General features: G+C 46.2%; 2 protein-coding genes across 3 annotated transcripts in view; one reads left to right on the top strand and one right to left on the bottom strand.

The window, feature by feature from the left end:
* Positions 1–3,838, bottom strand: part of ZBTB10 (zinc finger and BTB domain containing 10) — a 60,081-nt gene extending 56,243 nt beyond the window's left edge. Inside the window, exon 1 of one of the 2 annotated variants that reach the window (XM_075920468.2) lies at positions 2,518–3,838. In XM_075920468.2, coding sequence (XP_075776583.1) covers positions 2,518–3,495 — 978 coding nt within the window. In that variant the 5' untranslated portion in view covers positions 3,496–3,838. The remainder of the gene's footprint in view (positions 1–2,517) is intronic. The other variant, XM_006135274.4, reaches the window with a different exon arrangement.
* Positions 3,839–4,163: 325 nt separating this feature from the next.
* The window catches only part of LOC142827013 (uncharacterized), a 48,807-nt gene continuing 28,437 nt past the window's right edge, over positions 4,164–24,533 (top strand). Inside the window, exon 1 of the mRNA XM_075920472.2 lies at positions 4,164–4,367. Within this exon, the coding sequence (XP_075776587.2) occupies positions 4,234–4,367 (134 nt within the window). The 5' untranslated portion in view covers positions 4,164–4,233. The remainder of the gene's footprint in view (positions 4,368–24,533) is intronic.

Genomic DNA, 24,533 nt, shown 5'->3' on the forward strand with positions numbered 1-24,533 from the left:
AAAGCACTGAGTTTCAGAGAATGCTTTTACTAGACAGATAAAGATACTTCAACCTAAGGTGAAGTAAGATGCAGTTAATAGTGTATAATTCAAAAATGCTCAGGTAACTGAAGTCACTTTACCCACTTCTGAAGTGAACCGTAACACAGCAGCAGGGCATTAAGAAGTTCTTGCATATCCTATCCAACTGAAATTGCAGAAGCATCCACATTTACTTAATATGCCTGTCTTTTAAACCCTGAGGTCCTGCACCCAAATTTAGATCACTGGATTTGCCAGAATTGTCACAAATTATATAAAGAGCTTCAGTAGTCAGCTCGTGATTATGAAACCAGTTCATATCTAGCTTAAGTAGAAAAGTATTCCTTCAAAGAAGTTAGTGATTCAGTAGCATTAGTTATTCCTTAAGTGTCTCATTCATCTACGGACCAGAGTTAACCCTGCCTAGCTTTGAGAGCGCCAAATCAACATAAAGACAAACTATACAGTTGAAGGATTTTCATTTATTCTGGATGTGCCTTTAGATAAGTCTATTTGTAATAGAAACTATTACCTTTGTGCCTTACTTTAATTGTGATGAATTTACTCCACTATGTTGTTAGTTTAGCCACTATGTACAATACTGTCAGAAAATAGTGACACAGAAAATGAAGTACTCATACAGCTTTTATGTCAAGCACATGTATTTGTTGACATTTCAAACATCCTTTAGACACTTGATATAGTAAGAAGGTCTAAAGTTGTCAGTGGCCTTGCCAATAAGAACAACAGCTTGTTCTTTGAGTTGTAGGCGACACTCAGCTCATTTCAGTAGACTTCCGATAATCCGGAACCTATGGGATTTAGGTGGTGCTGGATTATCAAATATGCCAGACTATCAGGAGGTACTATAAGCAAGTAATATATATACTGTATATAAAGTGTTCTTAACCCTTTTTATTGTACATACTGCATACAGTATACTGTAACGTTTTAGTTTTTTAAAGCCTTTTTTACCCTTTTTGCTCAGTTCAGCTGCTGCCGCTGTTACCTTGTGACTCTTTTTTTGCCAAAACTCACTCACTAGGCTCTTGCCATTTTGATGCCGGACTATCAGGAGTGACGGACTATTGGATGCCGGACTATTGGAGTTTTACTATAGTTTCAAAGCATTAAAGGGGTTAGGTGGCACATTAACTTGGTTTTCAGGAAACCACGTTTATCTCCATGCAATTGCAGACTTTTTATGCAAAGTAACTGATGAAATCTAAGTCACCTATGCTGGAAAAAATTATTACAGAAAAAAGCGTATGAGCACCTCATGCACCCTCTAGATCAGTGGTCCCCAACCTTTAGAGGCTCCCACGGGGCGGGGCCACTCACGCACCAGGCGCCCAGGGGGCGGGGCCACTCACGCACCAGGCGCCCAGGGGCACGCCGGGGCGGGGATGCCGTTGCACCCGGCGCCGGCATGTGCCCCAAGGCCGGGGCTGCCCGAGCGCCTTGTGCCAGTGCCACCACCCGAGCCGTGCACCCGCATGTGCCACGGGTGTGGGGCCGCCTGAGCGCCACGCACCAGTGCGTGTCGTGCGCCTGGGGCCGGCCCAGGTTGTCGGCGGGCACACACAAATGCCTCTGTGGGCACCATGGCACCTGCGGGCACCGCGTTGGGGACCACTACTCTAGATCGGGGGGGGGGGCAAAGACATGGTTGCCGTTTGCCAGGGTTAGCCTCTGACAGGCTGCTGCCAATGGGAGAGACGCAGCAAATGGGAGCTGCAATTGCTGGGATCGAGCAGGTAAATATCGAGTTAAGTGCCAGTGAGGTAGCTAATCCTGAGAGACCACATCCAGCCTACAAGTTAATTATTTTAGGTACTAAAAATCAATGTTCTCTCTGATTGTGTTTTTTGCACATAGCTGTTTTTTGGGCACTGCTATAATTTGCCCCAGGAGAAGGAATCTTGTAAGTTTTTTTTTTTTTTTTTTTTTTAAATCAGTGCAGTTACACATTTAAATGGATACAATTTTTGCGCTCCTAAGCACACCAATTTTTGTTCATGAAATGCACAAATAAAAATAGCAATCACTGGTCATAAACTACAACCAACCATATGGCTATTGAAACTATTATATATCCCTAATGTGTGCTGGAATTAAGGGTGCTGAGTTTGCTGCTGTGCTCCCTGACCTGAAGTGGATTTTCCTCATACACAGTTCATAGTTTGATTCAGTGGTGCTCAACACCACTGGTCAAGACAGGCATATTAGACGTTCAGCCCGAAAACAGAAGGCAGGGCAGTCTGTTTACTGGAGCCAGGTGTGGCAACTGGAGCAGAATATGCCCGAATCCATCCCGGGCAGAGGTAGACTAAGGAAGCCATTTAAACTACACACGTGGGCATACAGACATGTGAAAGGATTTACAGTCTCCGCCAGCGAATAGCGGTACCCCGACTCAACATGACTCTGGCCGGGAAGGTGCCACTGTTCTCCCCCGCCCTTCCCTAGCCACTCCCAGCCCTTGTGGCGTCGTACCTGCTCTGCAGTGACCGGTTCGTTGAGGCGGTGCTCACCGGAGAGGTGGTGCCTGAGAAGCAGGGTTCGTTTGTAGTTGCGAGTGCCCTTGCAAAGTTCGTCGTGGCCCCCCGCACCGCCTCCGCCAGCCATGCTGTTGTCGGGGGCGGCGGCGGTACACCAGGCGCAAGACATGAGGCCGGTCTCCTGGCAATAGTGCAGCCATGGGAACTCCTTGAGCCAGGAGCCCTGGAAGGAGACGTGCAGCTTCTGCAGCAGGGACTTGGGCCTGGCCGCTAACGGGAAATGCTTGATGCTTTCCCCCTCCCCCGCGCCCACGCTGCTGCCCTCCGCCTCGTCCCCCCCATCGCCTCCAGATCGCCTGCTGCTGCTACAGCTGCCGCCCTCGGCGCCGCTGCCGTCGCCCAGGCTGCCCCCCTCGCCGTCCTCTTCGTCGTCACTGCTGTCGCTCAGGGAGCCCCCGTCTTGGACCAGCTCCTTGCCCTCCAGCAGGCCCTCGGGCTCCAGGCCCTCGGCGCCCTCCAGCTCCAGCTCCTCGTCCGCCCCCCGCCCATTGAAGTGCCTCCGCGGCCAGGCAGGGGCCTCGCAGCCATTGTTAGCGGCGGAGGGACCAGAGAGCAGACCTCCGCCGCCCCCCCGAAAGGCCAGAGTCCTGCGATTCCTCTCGGCGAAGATGGGGCCGCTGGCGGCCGCAGGGGAGACTGCGTCCTGGGGCGGTGGCAACAACAACAGCTCCTTCCCCTCTGCGGCGGCCTCCAGCTCCTCGGCGTCCAGCCCCTCCAGCTCCACTTCCTCGTCCGCCCCCCGCCCGTTCAGTTGCTCGGGGTCTTGCCGGGCCCAGGCCTCCGCCAAGTCACCCCCGTTGTTACTGCTCGAAGAGCCGCCTCCGGCAGCTCCCCCGGCCGCCGCTGCGGCCGCCGCGGTGACCAGGCCGCCAGCCCGGAACGCCAGAGTCCTGCGGTTCATCTCCGCGAACATGGCGCGCGCGCGCGCGCGCCCCCCGCCCACCTCGCGCCCCCCGCCTCGCGCTCTGACTCGCGCCCGCCGCTCCCCGACCAACCGCTCTGCCCGCTGTCGGGAAACGGGAGCCGGCCTGCCCAGGGAACAAAGGGAGACAAAGGGGCGAGTCCGGCCCCGGCTCTGGCCTGTACCGCCGCAGGCTCCCCACAATGGATCCGGCTCGGCAGCGCTTCCGTCCCGACAGGCCCTGGCCCAGGTCGAATGGCAAATGAACAACGGACTGCTCCCACAATGCACCGGGCAGCCACGGAGGGGGAGGGAAGAGAGCAGGCGGGGGAAAGGAGCGGGAGGCCGAACAGCTGGTGAGTGTCAGGTTCTAGTCAGCGCTCGCTGCACCTCCCACCCCGCTCCCAGCGCACCCCACCCCGCTCCCAGCGCACCCCGCGGCCCCCCGCCTCCCCCGCAGCGGGGCCCTCGCCTCAGCTGCCAGCTCGAGCCATGCGCGGCCCCTGGAGCTGGAGCCCGCCTAGGGTGGCCTAAGCATTTTGAGCCCCGTGTTGTGTCTCAGAAGGGTGCCCGCGGGGCCCTGACTTCTGGTTGTGGGCGATGGTGGCGACACCCCGCCCTCCTCCGCGGTACAGTGTGCCAGGCGCTGGTAATTGCTGCGAAATGCACTGCCCCGAGTGCCTAAAGCCTGTTGCTCTTGTGAAATGGGAATTCAAAGGAAAGGTCACCCACGTGCTGAACTGAGTGGGGATGATTGCCATGGCTGTTACATCACGCCCCGCCAATTACAGAGCGCCCTGCGTGTTTATACCTGCGCAGCCAGACACTCGAATGACAGACATTACCTGGGGTTCCAGAATCCAACACAAAGGGGAGGAGTGCAGGTCAGTGATCTCAGTGTGCACTACAGCAGGCAGTAATCATTAATAAATCTGAAAACACAAGTTATACTGGTTCTAATGATCTTGTAGCTTTCATAACAGTCCGTGCTTTATTGTATTGTTTCCTAGTTCATTCAAAGCTGACAAGTCTCAGAGAGATAGGAGGTATCTGCAAAAATAACAAGGCGTCCTGTGGCACCTTAAGGACTAACAGATTTATTTAGGCATCAACTTTTGTGGGTAAAAACTACTTTGCCACTCCCTGCATCTGACAAAGTGGAATCCAAAACTGAGCTAATGTTTCTTAATTCCTTTTTGTGTGGGTGCTATGATTATGGACATGCCCCTAAAGTTTACCCTATCTACTCTGCAATATCACAGTCACCAAATTTGTAGCCGATTCTGTTTCTTGCACAGAAACTGAACACTTGCAGGGGAAAATCATTTGTAGACTCATAATTGTGAGGAAGAAAACCCTTAAAAACAAAACCCAAAAGTAAGTTTATACAGTGAAATTTACTTGATACTGAATGCTTCATTCATTGCAGTCAGATGTTAATCTTTGCTTAATTATGGGCAAGTCTACATTTAGGCCTGGTCTACAATACAGACCTCTGTTAGTACAACTACATCACACAGGGGTGTGAAAAATCCACATCTCTGTGAAACATAGTTATACTGACCTACTACCCCCACATGGGCAGTGTTATATTGGCGGGAGAGCCTTTCCTATTGACATAACTATTGCCTCTCTGAGGCTAAGTGTAGACTACTCTTTCATCTGGAAAAGCTACTCAAATTTCGCTCCGCAATTTGCATAGCTTTTTCCCATTGCTTTTCCAGAAGAGGCTTTTCTGCCATTTGGCCCCATCTAGACAGGGCCAAATGGCAGAAAAGCCTCCTCTTTTGGCAGAGCCCTTATTCCTTGTAGAATGAGGTATATAGGGCTCCCCGAAAGAGTGCATTTGCTCTTCCGCAAAAAAAGTGGAAGAGCAAACATCTTGCCTGGCTGTGGCAGAGTTTTTTCCGGGATACCTCTGGTATCCCAGAAAAACCCACCAATTTTAAACATACCCTGAGAGGTGGATTAACTTTGCTGATGGGAGAGCTCTCTCCCTTCATCTTAAAGTGTCATTATTAAAATGCTACAGTGACACAGCTATATTGGTGCAGCTGCATCACTACAATATAGGCTTTAAGGAAGAGCACTTCTATCAGTGAAGTTAGTTCAACTCCCCAACAGGCGGTACCTATATTAGTAGAAGAAACTCTCCTACTGACATAACATCTATGAGGGGTGGAGTGAATTAGGTCAGTATAACTACATAACTCAGGGATGTGAATTTTTCACATCCCTGAGCAACGTTGTTATATTGATATAGCTCTGTAGTGTAAACAAGATCTGTGATGCTACATAAATGCCTCTCTATTACAGATCATTGTAGCAGAAGCATCCAATTGATGTGCTTGTCCCAAACTGCTGGAAACTCCATTTATCTCCTCCTCAGCTGCCAAACCTCCCATTCCCTTCCCCACAACACTTTCTGTAATGCACTTATGTTTTTAGCTGAAAATTCTGCAGCACATAGCACAGTGTTAGAGAACAGTTTTTGCTTTAAGTCTTTACTTATAGGGCAGTATCACAAGACATTTTAGTATTAAACATTTTCTACTGAAAGGTAAATACTTAAAGAGACAATTAATTAAAATTAAAGAGGCAAAATAATTAAAATACAGTCTAAAAGAATCAACTTGGCTAAATTATACAAAATCAAATAGCACCAAGAAATCAGGTATAAAAGAAAATCCAGTGGCCCTCAACTCATCTCTCCCAACTAACAAAATGGATCTGTTCACAAATGATACAAATGGTTGGGTTGAAAAAAGGAAGCCTTAGTATGAAAACTACAGTATAGGCAAATCAGAATAAATGGAAGTTATATTTTAATGAGTTAATGAATGGAAAATAGAGCACTGTTCAAACTGTAAATATTATAGATGCCTAAATAATATTCATATGCTAAAGTGAGATCATCAGAAAAATCAGTAATTGAAAATATTAACTCACTTTCTAAACTCTGAGAGGAGTAAAGATAGCATATAAGTAGAAAACCAGTTTAACCCTGTCCTCAGAAATAGTATAATAACTGAGTTCGGAAATACACTGTATTCTTATTATTAAAGGTTAAAACTCTATGGGGTCTCACTATAATTCTGTAGTTTTCTCTGGAGGAATAAATAAATCATAGAATGCATTGTCATACACCTAGGAGAATTATGGTGACTACTTGAAACCATAAGAGGAGATAGAAGAGTAGTTGAATATTGAATAGGTGACAGACAGAGAGAGGCAGGATCACATGGGTCCCAGGATGAAGAAACATAAGGTTCGACTAGCAAGGCAGGTATATAGAAGTTAGTGTATACCTTTGTATTATCACAAATTCAGATGTTGACTCAGACATTTGCAAAATGGTCTAGCTAGAAGACATAACTTTACCAGACCTTCTAAAAGCCAGTGGGAAATTTATCTTACTAAAGAGTTTACAACAATGTCTTCCCAATGAAAACATAGTTTGGAAAGGAAGACAATAACTTTCATGTATACTAAATAAAGCTGGCTGAAAATTTTTCAACAGAATGTTTTTCTCTCCGAAAATATTGTTTAACTGAATTCAAACTTCCCACGTGAACATGTCAATCTTGACAACATTTTGTTTGGAAAAAAATCAGAATGAAGCATTTTGGTAATGAGAAAACATCCCATTTTGACATTTTCAGAATGGAATTTTCAGTTTTTAATTTTGAAACAAATTCTAATTCCAAATGTATATTATTACTTGATAAATTGTAATGAACAATGAAACATTTTGATTTTGATTAAACATTCTGATTGACTCAATGGAAATGAAACATTTTGTTTGAACCAAAATAAAAATAATTCAAAAATTTAATTTTCAGGAAATTTCATAATTCAATATATCATTCTGATTCAAAACAAAAACAAAATTTTAAGTTGTGGAATCTCCTATTAAATGGGAATTATTGTTTCCAATTATCTTTGTATCGGACAAATCCCAACACAATTCAAGAAATAGTTCTAATTTAAGTTACAATGCGAAAACAATTCTTGATACCCCCCAGAGAACTGGGCCAAGATGGAAGAGCTATCAAAAGGATACTGTATGCTTCATGGCATAATGACAACAAATTCTGCTGCACGTATTTCTAAATTCTGCAGAACTCCTGAATTCTGTGATAATGTTAAATTATGATTTCTGCATTATTTTTTTCCATTAAATACCCATCATTTCCATCCTTCCCATGTCAGACACACATATAACTGTAGTTCATAGTTGAAAATACTCATAAATTTGTCAATGATTATTTACAAAAAAGATTATTTCTGATGATTATCTTTTCTATGTGTTCTCTATATATTAAAGCTATTTGGGCTTCAGTAGTTAAAATGTTGTCTGAGTGATACAGCTCAGAATCTCCTTCTTTCATCCTGTACATACCAAAGAAAGGAGGAGGATGCAAGTTTCGGTGGTTCATCTTCTCAGCACCTCGTGCCTGAGATACTACTTCTACACTAGGCAACGTGGCTGCCTGTGTTGAACATTCAGCTCCCCTTGCTCCCTGCAAACTGGATTCTAGTTTCCTGATTCTCCTTTGGCCTGGTTCTATACAACAGAATATTAAAGAGAGCGTGCACTTTAATACAATTAATCTACGCTTGTGGTTATGAGAAAATTACAGACAGGTCACAGCACAGCAGAGCTGGATGAGACAGAAAAAATGCTAGATGTTGGACTGCTGCAAAATAATGAATTCTGCAGCAAAAATGCTCAATTCTATGGTATTTTTGAAAAAGGACAGAGTCTTAGCCAAGGGCATACAGTTATGGAATCCATAAGGTCTTGAGTGAGACCCTATGTCAGCGCTGGTCTACACCCATAATTCACTGTGAAAGAATCATGGAAGAGCTCACAGCAGATCCACACAGTAGGGAACAGGAGAGAAGCTAGTCCATGAGATAATCTGTTGTTTAAATGTGGTACTCATTATAATACTGTTTGAAATCCCTTTCTTAAAATGAGGCAAGAAAACAACACAAAGCAAAATGGTTATTGATGGGTAAAATTTTTATCTGACTGAAGTCAATGGGAGTTTTGCTCTTGACTTCAGTAGAGCCAGGATTTCACTTTAAGGTACAAGGATGTGGGTGATTAAATAGAAAAACATTGGCCCAGGTCCACAGAGGTATTTTGATTCTTAATTTCTGCTGATTTAAATAGAAATTAGGACCTTAAATATCTCTGTGGCACTGGGCCACTATGTTCATTACTGAATATAGTATCACAATTTTAACCCGACCTACCTCAGTTCTGAGGAAGCATTAGCATTTCTTGAAATAATTGTATTTAAAAAAATACATGTTACTATCACTAAGAAAATCAAAACAGGTTTAACAAAATTCCTTGATTGTTGGACGAAGTCTGTTGACAGAGACAGATGCCTGGTCAGTAAGGAAATAATTCAGTACTCACGTATATGATGGGTAGCACATTGATATCTTCCTTAGAACTGCTGCTGCTACCTTATGTGCAGCCCAACTATGGAAGCTGAAGTTTTTTTCTTCTCTTTCATTTTCAAAATCCTCTGCCGTAGAAAAGACCCATGGTTTCTGATAGTATATTTCAAATCTGTGTCTCTCCTGCCGCAGTTTAGAAGCTGGTTTGGTTCTTGACATAACATAAGGCCAAATTGTGTTCTAAATAGTTGTCAAAATCCATCTGAGGTGTTTGGAAACATGTCCTCTCTTCTATCATACCACTCATCCCATATCTCATGTAGCCAGAGCGAACAATATTTTTTTCTCCTATGTCTGAAGCTATCTTTTTCCAAAGGCTCCTTTCCCTTTCCTTCCCTTCCCTTCCCACCACCAGTGGGCAGAGAACAAAATTCTGTTTTCTTCTTACATTAACTTTGTTCAATAGCTTTGTTTCTCCCCTCAACTCAAACTTGTCCTCCCCTAATCTCTCTATGCCCTTCACTTTCTCTCCCCTCCTTCTCATCCCCAAACAAAGCTCATACATGTTGGAAGAGGAGCCACAAAAAAGCCTGGTTCCTTGGACCTTGCCCTAGTCTACTACACTTAAAACTTACATAAATTTAGCTAAATTATTCAGAGCTGTGAAAAATGGCATGCCCTTTCTAATGTAGTTAGGTAGATCTAAACCCTCACTACAGATGCAGGTAGGCAGAAGAATATTTCCATTGACCTAGCTACTTCCTCTCGAAGGGGTGAATTTACTACATTGATGCAAAACTCCCTTCTATCGCTGTAGTAAGTGTCTACACTACATCGCTATGGTGTTGTAACTAGAGCCATGTCATTGGAGCACTTCTAGTGTAGACATACCCTGATACACTTCTTCTCCCTAACCGCAGTTTCTCAACTGTCATGGAATTCTACAAGCCAGTCACTATGTCCTTTTCCAACATGGAATGTCAACAGGAATTCCCAGCTCAGTGGCATAAATTAAAAAGCTCTATACTTGTTGCATCAGAATAATACTATACTCATAATTAATAAAAAGACCCATGATACTATTCAGAAGAAAATACTTGTAACTTTTAAAGTTGTTGACTGTGAAGTAGGCTGACATCCTCAGAAAAAAGACTGACCAACCCGCTGAAATGACTAAATAAATAGGACTAGATTCACTCAGACATTTTGGCTAAGGCACATTTATAGATACTTTAATTTGACCCTACTTGGGTGCAAGGAAAGTTCATATCTCTCATGCATAACTGCCTTTGCTGAATCTGTACATGTACTCCAATTGAAGCCACACTTTCCACAGGGTCTATGAGGTCTAGATTAACTCCAATTGCATATACCAGTTTGCGAGGCCCAGGGCAGCCCAATTTCGCGGGGCCCCCCTTTGCCATAGTGCATGCACAGTGGCGCCATGGTGCATGCGCAGGGCTTCTTGAAGTGCGGGGCCCGAGACGGTCGCCCCACTCGCCCTGCCCTATATCTGCCCCGACCACTAGTGGGGTAGATAAACAGGTCCCAGACTTATCTTCCATGTCATTCATTGAAAAAAAAACTACTGGACCAGAGGTATCTAGTGGATATAGTGTATCTAGAATTCTAGAAAGACCTTGATAAAGTCCCTCACCAATGATTATTAAGCAAAGTAAGTTGTCATGCGGTAAGAGGGAAGATCCTCTCATGGGATAGTAATTGGTTAAAAGACAGGAAACAAAGGGTGGGAATAAATGGTCAGTTTTCAGAATGGAAAAAGGTAATTAGTGGTGTCCCCCAGGGGTCTGTAATGGGAGTGATCCTATTCAACATGGCTGCATCTAGACTGGCAAGTTTTTCCGCAAAAGCGATTGCTTTTGCGGAAAAACTTGCCAGCTGTCTACACTGGCTGCTTGAATTTCTGCAAGAACACGGACGATCTCATGTAAGATTGTCAGTGTTCTTGCAGAAATACTATGCTGCTCCTGTTCGGGCAAAAGCCCTCTTACGCAAATGCTTTTGCGTAAGAGGGCCAGTGTAGACAACGCGGTATTGTTTTGCGCAAAAAAGCCCCAATCGCAAAAATGGCGATTGGGGCTTTCTTGTGCAAAACCACATCTAGATTGGCACGGACACTTTTCCGCAAAAAGTGCTTTTGCGGAAAAGCGTCCATGCCAATCTAGATGCTCTTTTCCGCAAATGCTTTTAATGGAAATACCTTTCCGTTAAAAGCATTTGCGGAAAGTCATGCCAGTCTAGACGTAGCCCACATGTATAAATGATCTGGAGCAAGGGGTATAACAGTAAGATAGCAAAATTTGCAGATGATACAAAATTGTTCAAGATAGTTAAGTTCACAGCAGATTGTGAAGAGCTTCAAAATGATCTCACAATACTAGGTGACTGGGCAACAAAATGGCAGATGAAATTCAATGTTGATAAATGCAAAGTAATGCATGTTGGTAAACATAATCCCAACTATGCTTATAAAATGATGGGGTCTAAATTAGCTGTTACCACTCAAGAAAGAGATCTTGAAATCACTGTGGATAGTTCTCTGAAAAAATCCACTCAATGTGCAGTGGCAAACAAAAAAAGTAACAGAATGCTAGCGATCATTAGGAAAGGGATAGATAATAAGACAGAAAATATCTTATTGCCTCTTTATAAATACATGGTATGCCCGCATCTTGAATACTGTGTGCAGATGTGGTCACCTCATCTCAAAAATGATGTATTGGAATTGGAAAAAGTTCAGAAAAGGATAACACAAATGGTTAGGGTATACAAAATCTGCAATATGAGGAAAAATTAATAAGACTGGGACTTTTCAGCTTGGAAAACAGATAACTAAGGGGGGATATGATGCAGGTCAAAATACATATGATCCCCTGGGATCAGTTCTGGGAATGGTTCTGTTCAATAGTGTCATCAAGGATTTAGATAATGGCATAGAGAGTACTCTTATTAAGTTTGCAGATGCTACCAAGCTGGGAGAGATTGCAAGTGATTTAGAAGATAGGGGCATAATTTAATATGATTTGGACAAACTGGAGAAATGGTCTGAGGTACATAGGATGAAGTTCAATAAGGACAAGTGCAAAGAACTCCGCTTAGGAAGGAACAATAGAAAATGGAAAGTAACTGTCTAGGAAGACATACTGCAGAAGGGATGTAAGGATCATATAATGCACCACAAACTAAATATGAGTCAATGGTGTGACACTGTTGCAAAAAAGCAAATATTATTCTGAGATGCATTAACATGAGTGTTGTGAGTGTTGTGCACAGAAGTAGTAATTCTTCCCCTCTACTCTGCACTGATTAAACCTCAACTGTAGTACTGTGTCCAGTTCTGGGTACCACATTTCAGGAAAGATGTGGACAAATTGGAGGGGATCCAGAAAAGAGCAACAAAAATTATTAAAGTTCTAGGAATTATGACCCATGAAGGAAGACTGAAGGAACTGGGTTTGTTTAGTTTGGAAAAGAGAAAACTCAGAGGGGACATGATAGCAGCTTTCAAGTACCAAAAAGAGGTGTTATAAGGACAAGGAAGAAAAAGTATTCTCCTTAACCTCTGATGATAGGACAAGAAGAAATGGGCTTAAATTGAAAAAAGGGAGGTTTAGGTTGGACATTAGGAAAAACTTTCTGTCAGTGTCGTTAAACACTGGAATAAAGGTTGTGACATCATCACTGAAGGTATTTAAGAGCAAGTTAGAGAGATCTGTCAGGGAGGACATGCTGCTATCATGTCTCCTCTCTGTCTTCTCTTTTCCATGAGAGCAGAGAACTGGACTTGATGAACTCTTGAGGTCCCTTCCAGTTTTAGTATTCTATGATTCTATGAAAATCATGACTGGTGTGGAGAGTAAATAAGAAAAAGTTATTTACTTCTTCCCATAATGCAAGAATTAGGGACCACCCAATACAAATATTAGGCTGCAGATTTAAAACAAACATAAGGAAGTATTTTTTCGACAACACACAGTCAACTTGCACAACTCCATGCCAGAGGATGTTGAGAAGGACAATAATTTAACAAGGTCAGTTGATTCAGGCTCTGAGACTCACCGCCATTTTGTTTTTTCCACTGTAGATGTACCCACATGTTGATTTAGGCACTTACAAGGATTTCTGTATCTAACACTGTTTCAGCAAAGCACTTAACACATGCTTAATATTTTGAGCATGTGCTTAAATCTCTGTTAAGCATGAGTTTAACTTGAAGTGAATGAGAGCATGTGCTTTAAGTTAACCATGTGTTTAAATGCTTTGCTGAATTAGAACCTCCATACAAATGTGAGTGTCTAACTTTGAAAAATAGGCTTTGGAATATGAACTGTATGTGCAGTCAGTATATTTATCAGAAAAGAAATTCTTGAATTCCACTTACTTTTCAGACTTATAAATATATAGAACTCCAAGGAAAAAAGTTATATACATTAATAGTTTAGGAATGTTGATATAATAGTGTGAACGAGCATATGCCTCCAGAAGCTTGAAGCTAAAACAAAAGACTTAAAAATGCTCAACAAAAAGCTTTTTTTTTTTTAAAGCTCATAAAAATAGTAGTTGCTGACCTTTTCAACAAATTATTTCCCATTTTCAATCAAAGTGAAAGTGTTTTTGTAATCTAAAGGATTTATTAGGCAATTTAACATGACTGTTTTGGTAAATTATTCAGCTGTTCTCATATATTGGACCTTTTTCCATTTCTTTTCTTTGAATTAACAAGGACCATTTTCTACCAAATGGAAAGCTACATTAAGAAAAAAAATGTAAAAAAGTGGATAGGCTGAAAAACTAATATTCTCGACTCTGCATAATCTGGATTCAGGCAAGGTTATGGAACTTAAAACACTCGCAGCACTGATAGATTATCTCCTCCTCTCGGTGGATAGAGGTCAGACATGCATTCTTATCATCCTTGATCTCTTTGTAGCATTCAGTATTGTCAACCATGTAATATTGCTGTCTCACCTGAGAGAAGTGCAGACATCAAGGGGTAATGACTAAAATCCTTCCTGGACGGATGCACTCAACCATTAATGATGGGAAGCTGAACCTCCATGTACCATTTTGTACCTCAAAGTAACACCTTGGAGCCCCCATATTCATGACTCATATTATCATGAGATGTTTTGAATAAAGTATTCCTTGTGAGGTATCATTTTAGAAATCTTGATCTGTTGAACATTAATACCTTGTTGGATTGTACATGCCGTGATTGTATGTGAAATTATGAAATATTTCTATATGTGCTACTGAAATACGTTGTGAGGTTAGTCTATTTAATCATAGAATCATAGAATACTAGGACTGGAAGGGACCTCGAGAGGTCATCGAGTCCAGTCCCCTGCCCTCATGGCAGGACCCAGTACGGTCTAGACCATCCCCAATAGACATTTATCTAACCTACTCTTAAATATCTCCAGAGATTGAGATTCCACAACCACCCTAGGCAATTAATTCCAGTGTTTAACCACCCTGACAGTTAGGAACTTTTTCCTAATGTCCAACTTAAACCTCCCTTGCTGCAGTTTAAGCCTATTGCTTCTTGTTCTATCCTCAGAGGCCAAGAAGAACAAATTTTCTCCCTCCTCCTTGTGACACCCTTTTAGATACCTGAAAACTATCACATCCCCTCTCAATCTTCTCTTTTCCAAATTAAACAAGCCCAGTTCTTTCAGTCTTCCTTAATAGGTCATGTTCTCTAGACTTTTAATCATTCTTGTTGCTCTTCTCTGGACCTTCTCCAATTTCTCCACATTTTTTTTGAAATGTGGCGCCCAGAACTGGACACAATACTCCAACTGAAGCCTAACTAGCGCAGAGTAGAGCGGAAGAATGACTTTTTGTGTCTTGCTCACAACACACCTGTTAATGCATCCTAGAATCATGTTTTCTTTTTTTGCAAAAGCGTTACACTGTTGACTCATATTTAGCTTGTGGTCCTCTATAACCCCTAGATCCCTTTCTGCCTTACTCCTTCCTAGACAGTCGTTTCCCATTCTGTATGTATAAAACTGATTGTTCCTTCCTAAGTGGAGTACTTTGCATTTGTCCTTATTAAACTTCATCCTGTTTACCTCAGACCATTTCTGCAATTTGTCCAGATCATTTTGAATTATGACCCTATCCTCCAAAGCAGCTGCAACCCCTCCAACCTTGGTAACATCGGCAAATTTAATAAGCAGGGCTCAACAAACTATAGAATCTACTTGCCCATGGCGAGTAGATTTCAGCCGCGCGCCCCGTTTACCTGTGGCATGCGCATGCGCAATGCGGCTCTTGTGCATGCACAGTGCGGGGCTTTCGCCGCCATTTGTCAAGCCCTGTTAATAAGCGTACTCTGTATGCCGATATCTAAATCGTTGATGAAGATATTGAACAGAACCAGTCCCAAAACAGACCCCCTGCGGAACCCCACTTGTTACTCCTTTCCAGAAGGATTGTGAACTGTTAATAACTACAGGCAGTCCCCGGGTTACGTACAAGATAGGGACTGTAGGTTTGTTCTTAAGCTGAATTTGTATGTAAGTCGGAACTGGTACATATTGTAGGGGAAACTCTAGCCAAACATTTCTCCAGAGCTCAGTTTTATTCTCCCACACCTCACTTCCCTCAGTCCTTTATTCTCAAGCTAAGGTGTCTGCTGAGAAAAGCCGCTCTGCGTCTCCCTGGTCTGCTGGGGGGGGGGGGGGGGGGGGCGCTAGCTTCGCCTGTACTCTCTGGGAACGGTTATCCAGCCAATTATGCACCCACCTTATAGTAGTGCCATCTATGTTGTATTTCCTAGTTTATTGATAAGAATATCATGCGAGACCATATCAAACGCCTTACTAAAGTCTAGGTATACCACTTCCACCGCTTCTCCCTTATCCACACGACTTGTTATCCTATCAAAGAAAGCTATCAGATTGGATTGACATGATTTGTTCTTTACAGATCCATGCTGGCTGTTCCCTATCACCTTATTATCTTCCAAGTGTTTGCAGATGATTTCCTTAATTAATTGCTCCATTAACTTTCCTGGCACAGAAGTTAAACTGACTGGTCTGTAGTTTCCTGGATTGTTTTTATTTCCCTTTTTATAGATGGGCACTATATTTCCCCTTTTCCAATCTTCTGGAATCTCTCCTGTCTTCCATGGTTTTCCAAAGATGATAGCTAAAGGCTCATATACCTCCTCTATCTATAAGGTAACACCTCCTCTCTTTTTTCCCCGCCTGTCCTTCCTGAGTAAGCTGTATCCTTCTATACCGATATTGCAATCGTGTGTATTATCCAACCAAGTCTTTGTGATGCCAACGATGTAATAGTTGTATTTATTTATTAGCACTTCCAGTTCTTCCTGCTTATTACCCATACTTCTTGCATTTGTAAATAGGCATCTAAGATACTGATTTGATCTTGCCTCCCAGTTCTGCCTGGTCCTTTCTTTCTCTTTGCTATTATAGCCCACACTGCCTCCCATTTCCGACCCATCTCCCAGGCCTCCATGTTCTTCACTTACCTGTGGGCTTTGGTCACCTGTCCCCGTCGAACCTAGTTTAAAGCCCTCCTCACTAGGTTAGCCAGTCTGTATCCATATACAGTCTTCCCCTTCCTTGAAAGGTAAACACCATCCCTGCTTTGCAGTCTTTCCTGGAATATCATCCCGTGGTCAAGGAAGCCAAAGCTGTCCTGGCGACACCATCTTCGTAGCCATGCATTCACCTCCCGGATGCACCTGTCTCTGTCTTGGCCCCTACTTTTGACAGGAAGGATCGAAAAGAATACCAGCTGCGTTCCAAACTCCTTCACCCGTACTCCCAGAGCCATGTAGTTACTCTTGATCCGCTCAGTGTCACACCTCGCAGTATCATTAGTGCCCACATGGATGAGTAGCATGGGGTAGTAGTCAGAGGTCTGGATAATCCTTGACAGTGTCTCCATAACGTCTCGAATATGGGCCCCCGGCAGGCAGCATATCTCCCAAGATGACATGTCAGGGAATTTAAGTTAGAATTTAAGTTAGAATTTAGGCAGCAAATTGCTGGCATGCAGAGTCATAAATAAGGGCCTGATCCTGCAATCTGTCAAGGACCCCTCACACTTGCTGACTTCTATGAGAAAGAACAGCAGGATCAGTCTTGAAGAAAGTCCCATAGAAGAATTGTTCAAAGAATAAATTTTCACTGTGGCAAACCAAAATATACTGACACAGAGAGAAAGAGACACGGGGGAGAGAGAGAGAGCGAGCGAGTTAAAATAAGTGCTCAAATGCACAAAACAAGGTTTAAATACTCCTCACCTTACACATCAGCATAGACTGGATTCTTGCGTTCATTAAGCCAACTTTATGCTGTACCAGTGAAGCTAAGCTGCCTTAAGGTAGTCTTAACTGGTCAATGGAATATTCCCTCTGCATAGGGCCATTTTAATTGACCAGTAGGAAATATCCCATGCCTAAGACCTCTGTAGTAATTCTTATGTCACACCTCAACTGGTCCCACTCCGTCACAAGAAAAAAGCTGGGAAAAAATAGGGGTATGACGAGGACACCTCACTATTAAGTTGATCACCCTCTGCTTGATATGCAGCTGAAGGCATTGGTAGTTGGTATAAAATAGAGCACCTGTGATGGATCCCCCCACCCCCATGCTTTATGAAATGGGCTCATGGACATGAATATAAATAACTCAAAAGTGGTTTGAGTGAATTATTTCATGTAACTCGTTGATCTTCATGTCATTACCTGCTGGTTCTGTTTATCTTACTCTGTTGTATGTATCATTTGTGTGTGTAAAATTAGACACATGGAATGGGGAATATTTTGTGAGTTTCAGATGTGTGAATGGGAGACACGGAAGGTGTTACCTACAAATTCTAGATGAGCCACTCTTAAAAAATCTTTTGTCCTTAAGACTGAGCCGTGGTTGGTAGGGAGTGGCCTCAACTCCTTAACAAAAGGAATAGGAAAGAAGAGGCCGGGGTCTTTTGGCTGGGCTGCACCTGAAGGAAGGGGCCAGGCACCGTAGGGTGTGGAAGAGAGCCCTGATTTAGAGGGGCAGCTGGAAAAGAGGTTTTCGGGTGAGATTGATTAAGTTTGTACTGAGGTTTCAGTGTAGAATTAGCCAAGTGGTTTTGTTTCTTTTGATTTGTAACCTACTTTGCTCTGCCTGTTTTCACTTATAACCACTTAAATGTTACTGCTTCCACTTAATAAAATCATTTTTATTTTCTATCAAACCCAGTGTAAATAATTGTTACTGGGGGGGAGGGGGCAACCAGTGTGCACATTCCCCCTTTCATTGTTAAAGAGGGCTTACCTAATTCTTTGGGGTTTGATTCCCATCTGGGGAGTGCTCTCTCAGGAGGCTGGGCCCTAAACTGCACTCTCCTTGGACCTGAAGTGGTTCAGTGTCTGTACTGCTTCTCCGTGGGAGCAGGGACCTCAGCTAGGGACCTTGGCTGGGGGAGACCAGCAGAGCTGGCCCAGCAGGACTGGGCAGTGAGGAACCCCAGAGAGCGGGAAGGCGAGTGGCAGTGGCTGTGTCAGCACCCCAGGGGGTCATCTGTGACCTCACTCCATCACAGCACCCTTCAGGCTTCTTTGCTTTAAGTATAGGCATGGGCTGGTGCCCAGCAAAACAGTATGCTTGCCTGGGTTATTGACTTCAATAGATTACAGTACTCACTTAGGGTATGTCTACACTACAAAGTTAATTCGAACTAACAGACGTTAGTTCGAATTAACTTTGATAGGCGCTACACTAGCACTCCGCTAGTTTGAACTTAATTCGAACTAGCGGAGCGCTTAATTCGAACTAGGTAAACCTCATTCTACGAGGACTAACGCCTAGTTCGAATTAGCTAGTTCGAATTAAGGGCTGTGTAGCCACTTAATTCGAACTAGTGGGAGGCTAACCCTTCCCAGCTTGCCCTGGTGGCCACTCTGGCCAACACCAGGGAAACTTGTCTGCCCCCCTCCTGGCCCCGGAGCCCTTAAAGGGGCACGGGCTGGCTACACAGTTTGTGCCAGTTGCAAGCCTGCCAGCACCCAGCCAGCAGACCCTGCATCTGGCATGCTATGAGCCAGCCACCTGATGCCACCCAGCCCTCCCCCTCTTCCCGGGACCAGCCTGGCGGCTCCCAGGAGCCTGCTCGGGGCCGCAAGAGGCGGGCGCCCGCTTGGTCTAGTGCGGAGATCGTGGACCTCATCGAGGTTTTGGGGGAAGTCTCCAATGTCCACGATCTCCGCACTAGCCACAGGAACGCGGCTGTCTACGGCCGCATGGCTGACAGCCTGGCTGACAGAGGCCACCAGCGGACCCGGGAGCAGGTCCGCTGTAAAATAAAGGACCTGCGGCAGTCCTACTCCCAGGCCTGCCTGCCAGAGGCCGACCCAGAGGCCTGCCCCCACTTTCACACCCTGGACCGCATCCTGGGGGCTCACGCCGTCCATGCCCCCCGAGTGGTCATCGACCCTGGGGCAGAGGGACCTGTCCTGGACACCGAGGAGGAGGAGCCGGAGGACTCCGCGAGCCAGGAGCCTGCCAGGACCCCCGAGGAACCCCACAGACCACATCTCCTGTGTCGTCCGAGGCCGGGAAGGCCTCCACCTGTGAGTACCATCATGCTCCCCTTATGTGTACGGGGGGTGGGGTGGAGAGGGAGCCCAGGGACCATGCGCCTGGGCCTTGCCCACCATGGAGCAGCAGCTGGGTGTCATGCAGGGGCCTTGGCCTTGCAGACGGGGGCTGGGTTTCACCCACCTTGTCCCCAGGGAGAACTGACCACTGCTCTTGTTTCACCACAGCCATAGCACCTGGGACTGCAGGGCGCACCACCCCGCCTGCAAGAGCCACCCGCGCCCGGGCCAGCAGGCGTGCCAGGAATGAGGAGGACTACCAGCGGCGGCACCTCCGGTTCATGGAGCAGCTGCTCCGCAACCAGGAGCACTGGGTCCGGGAGGACCTTCGGCTGCGCCAGCGGAGTGTGGATGCGCTGGAGGAGCAGGGCCGTGGCCTCAGGGGCCACCTCCAGACCCTGGTAGTCCAGTTCCTGCCTCTTCCTGCTCCGGCTCCTGCGGCTGCCCTAGCTCTCGCTCCTCCTTCCACCCCTGCTGCCCCTGCTCCCTCTCCCGCTTCCTCCACACCCCCCGTCCCTCCTGCCCCAACCTCCACACCCGCTCCTCCCCGAGGCCCCCGCACCCACAGTGTTGCGAGACGGGAGAGCCAGCCGGACCTCCAACCCTGAGCTTTCCCTTCCCTTCCTCCCCTTCCACCCCCTTCCAGCTCCCTCCTCCCAGGTTTCCCCCTCTCCTCTCCCACCCTCACTCCTCCCTCCCCCCACCCCAGTTATGTAAAATAAAGAGAGGTTTTTTTTTTTCCAAAACAGGTGTCTTTATTTGACATTAGGAAGGGAGGTTAGGGAGGGGAAAGGGGAAGGGGGGGGGGGGGTGGAAGAAGGCTCCAGTAGGGCATGCAGGGAGAGTTCAGTCCTCCTCCTCCACATGGAAGCTCTCCCACAGGGCTTCCCGGATCCGGACGGCCCCCCGCTGGGGGCGGTGCGGGGCTGAGCGTATTGGCCAGCCATGCGGTCAGCCTCAGCTATCCAGGCTGGCAGGGAAGCCTCCCCCTTTATCTCGCACAAATTGTGCAGCACACAACATGCTGCCACCACGGGAGGGATGTTGTGCTCGACGAGGTCGAGGCGGGTGAGGAGGCACCTAAATCAGGCTTTCAGTCGCCCAAAGGCCCCCTCTATCACGATGCGGGCCCTGGTCAGCCTCGCATTGAAGGCCTGGCGGGAGGGGTTGAGGTGCCCCGTGTAGGGCTTCATGAGCCAGGGCTGTAGGGGATAGGCCGCATCCCCCACCAGGCACACGGGCATGTCCACGTCCCCGATCCTGATGTGGCAGTCGGGGAAGAAGGTCCCGGCGTGCAGCCTCTGGCACACGGAGGAGTTCCGGTACACCCTGGCGTCGTGTGCCTTGCCGGACCAGCCCACATTAATGTCCATGAACTGTCCCCGGTGGTCACATACGGCCTGCAGGAGGACGGAGAAGTACCCCTTGCGGTTGACATACTGGGAGGCCTGGTGTTCCGGGGCACGGATGGGGATGTGCGTCCCGTCGATGGCCCCCTCCCCCCCCCCGCAGTTGGGGAAGGCGAGGGTGCCGAACTCCCGGATGACGGCGTCCGGGTCGGCGAGGCGGACCACCCTGTGGAGCAGCACCCGGTTGATGGCCTTGACCACCTGCGGAGAGACACAGCAAAGCGCGAATCAGTGGGGCGCCCGGGTGGCTGGGAGTGCTCGTGCCCTGGCAGTGCCCCGCGCCCCACTCCCGGGAGCAACCCCCCCGGGTAACGTGTAGTACGGCCAGGAGAGACCGGCCCCTCCAGTGCGGGGCACTTTTGCCTCCTCCCCACCCCGTCACCCCGTTTTCCCTGGGGCGGCCCATCCCCTCCTTGCAGCCCCCGTCGCCCCCGGCCCAGAGGCCGGCGAGTGCCGTACCTGCATGAGCACCGCTCCGACGGTGGATCTCCCCACGCCAAACTGGTTCCCGACGGATCGGTAGCTGTCCGGCGTGGAGAGCTTCCAGAGGGCGATGGCCACACGCTTCTGGAGGGGGATGGCGGGCCTCATGCAAGTGTCCCTTCTGCGCAGAGCAGGGGCGAGCCACTCGCAGAGCTCCAGGAAGGTGTCCCTCTTCATTCTGAAGTTCTGGATCCACTGTTAGTCTCCCCAGCGCTCTAGGACGATGTCATCCCACCAGTCGCTGCTGGTGTCCAGACGCCAGATGCGGCGGGGCACGCCGGCGCCCGGGCGCCGCCACAGCTGCGCCATGGTCCCCAGGGTGGCTAGGCGGAGAGGCAGGGGGCTGATGTGCACCAGGTGGAACCCGGCAGCCTCCAGCCATTGCTGGCAGGCTTGCAGCAGCAAGTCCATAAACTGCACCAGAAAGTGCAGGGCGAGCTCTGGCTCCATGTTGCCACCTGCGGCAGTGGCCCTGAAGGGAAGCACCGACACAGACGGGCGCAGAGAAAAATGCTTTGCTGTCCCTCGGCGAGGTAGGCAAGCAAGCGGAAAAGCTGAGAACCGGCTGTCCAGGGGGTCCCTTTAAGCACGAGCCTCAGATAGCCTCAGACAGAAGCCACAGAAAGCAACTACTGACCTGATGCCCTGCCAGAACCGGTTTCAGCCGCTCTTAAATGCGCCCCTGCGTCCAATCAGTGTGGACGCGCTAGTTCGAATTAGCAAAACGCTAATTCGAACTAGTTTTTAGTTCTAGATGCGCTAGTTCGAATTAGCTTAGTTCGAATTAACTAATTCGAACTAAGTTAGTTCGAATTAGCGCTGTAGTGTAGACATACCCCTAGTAATGAAATCAGAGATCACAATGGAGATTCTGTCTACCATGCCTAGAATTCACAGCACATTTGTTTTGTTCTTAGATGGGTTTTGTAAGAAATGTATGATGATGATGAGCATAGCAGGAATACCAAAATAGTTAAGTAGATATGATCATTGATTAGTAAATTATGCAAGATATAAGCACAATATGAGAACTAAATATGAAATATAATCTGTAATATTTATGATACCAGCAAAAAGCTATCTTGCCAGTCAGTGGTCTTTATTCCATTGCCTCTTAATCTTTCTCAGGTGGCATTTAAATAAAACTCAATTCATTACACCTCCCTTAGTTCAAAGATAGTTTTATAGCACAGTCAGCTTTTCATACAGTGTAGACTGCCTTCCCTTGTTGAATAGAATACTTCACACTAAATAAAACTGTTTATAGTTCGCTTCACTCTTATTTTTTGTTAAACAAGATATTGTTATTATTTATTCAGCATCCCTGTGTTATTCTTGCTGATACTGACTTACTTTGGAATCCTCAGCAGGTTATTGAATTTCTCTGAATTTAAGTTTAACTGTCTATAAAATGGGATTACTGACTGTGTCCAACCAAGAAGAGTTTTATGTGGCATATCTAATTAGAGCTAGATTATTTCTGTAAGTACATCTTGAAACACTGGGTCATGTGTAAGATGTACCATCCTAAGAAATACTCCTGTGTCTCAGGGACAATATATTACTTCAAAACATCATTTATTTCTTCACCTATTCCTGACTAGCTATTTTGATCAATGAGTGGATGGGGGGAGGAGGGACAGCTTGGAGTCAAGTCTGTACCCATTGTCTATTCCTCGCTGCCTCCACATGCTCACAGAGGGGATAGTAAGGGCTCTATTCCATAGACTCATAGACTGATAGACTTTAAGGTCAGAAGGGACCATTATGATCATCTAGTCTGACCCCCTGCACAATGCAGACCACAGACTCTCACCTACCCTCTCCTAGAATAATCCTCTCACCTATATCTCAGATATTGAAGTCCTCAAATGGTTTAAGGACCCCAAGATGCAGAGAATGCCCCAGCAAGTGATCCGTGCCCCATGCTACAGAGGAGGGCAAAAAACCTCCAAGGCCTCTGCCAATCTACCCTGTAGGAAAATTTGTTCCCGACCCCAAATATGGCGATCAGCTGAAGCCTGAGCATGTGGGCAAGACTCACCTGCGAGACACCTTGGAAAAAGTTCTCTATAGTAACTCCTATCATCCCACCATTGGCCTATTTACCACTGATAGTAAAAGGTCAATTAGTTGCCAAGATTACGTTATCCCATCCCCTTCATAAGCCCATCTAGCTTAATCTTTTGCCCCCACTACTTCCCTTGGAAGGCCGTTCCACAACTTCACTCCTCTCATGGTTAGAAACCTTGGTCTAATTTCGAGTCTAAACTTCCTAATAGTAGACAGTTTATATCCATTTGTTCTTGTGTCCGCATTGGTATTAAGCTTAAATAATTCCTCTCCCTCCCTGGTATTTATCCCTCTAAGGTATGTCTACGCTACAGCACTAATGCAAACTAACGTAATTCAAATTAGTTAATTCGAAATAAGATAATTCAAATTAGTGCATCTAGACCTAAAAAATAATTCAAATTAGCGTTTTGCTAATTCGAAATATCATGTCCACATTGAGTGGACCCTGAACCGAAGTTAAGGCTGGCCGGAACCAGTGCCGGCAGGGCATCAGGTTAGGACTTAGCGTATGGAGCTGCTGCCTCAGGCTAGCCGAGGGCTGTGCTTAAAGGGACCCGACCCCCACCCCGGACAGACAGTCCTCAGGGTTCCCCGCTTGCTTGTCTAACTCGATGAGGGACAGCAAAGCAGTCCTGGCTTGGAGTGCCCTGAGTACCCACACTCGGCACATCACAGCACTCAGCCATCAGCCCGGCTGCACTTGCCACAGGCTGCCATCCATGGGGGGACGGGTCAATTGGGAGGCTGTCAGGATACAGAAGGCCCTGCAGGAGAGCTTCCACCCCGAGGAGCCCGCAGAGCCACCCCTGGGATGTTTCAGCTTAGAAAAGAGGAGACTGAGGGAGGATATGATAGAGGTATATAAAATCATGAGTGGTGTGGAGAGGGTGAATAAAGAAAAGTTCTTCATTAGTTCCCATAATATAAGGACTAGAGGACACCAAATGAAATTAATGGTCAGCAGGTTTAAAACTAATAAGTGAAAGTTCTTTTTCACACAGCACATAGTCAACCTGTGG

Source organism: Pelodiscus sinensis, chromosome 2 (genome assembly GCF_052426305.1).
Source record: "Pelodiscus sinensis isolate ZL-2025 chromosome 2, ASM5242630v1, whole genome shotgun sequence".
In the NCBI taxonomy this organism is placed as follows: Eukaryota; Metazoa; Chordata; order Testudines; family Trionychidae; genus Pelodiscus; species Pelodiscus sinensis.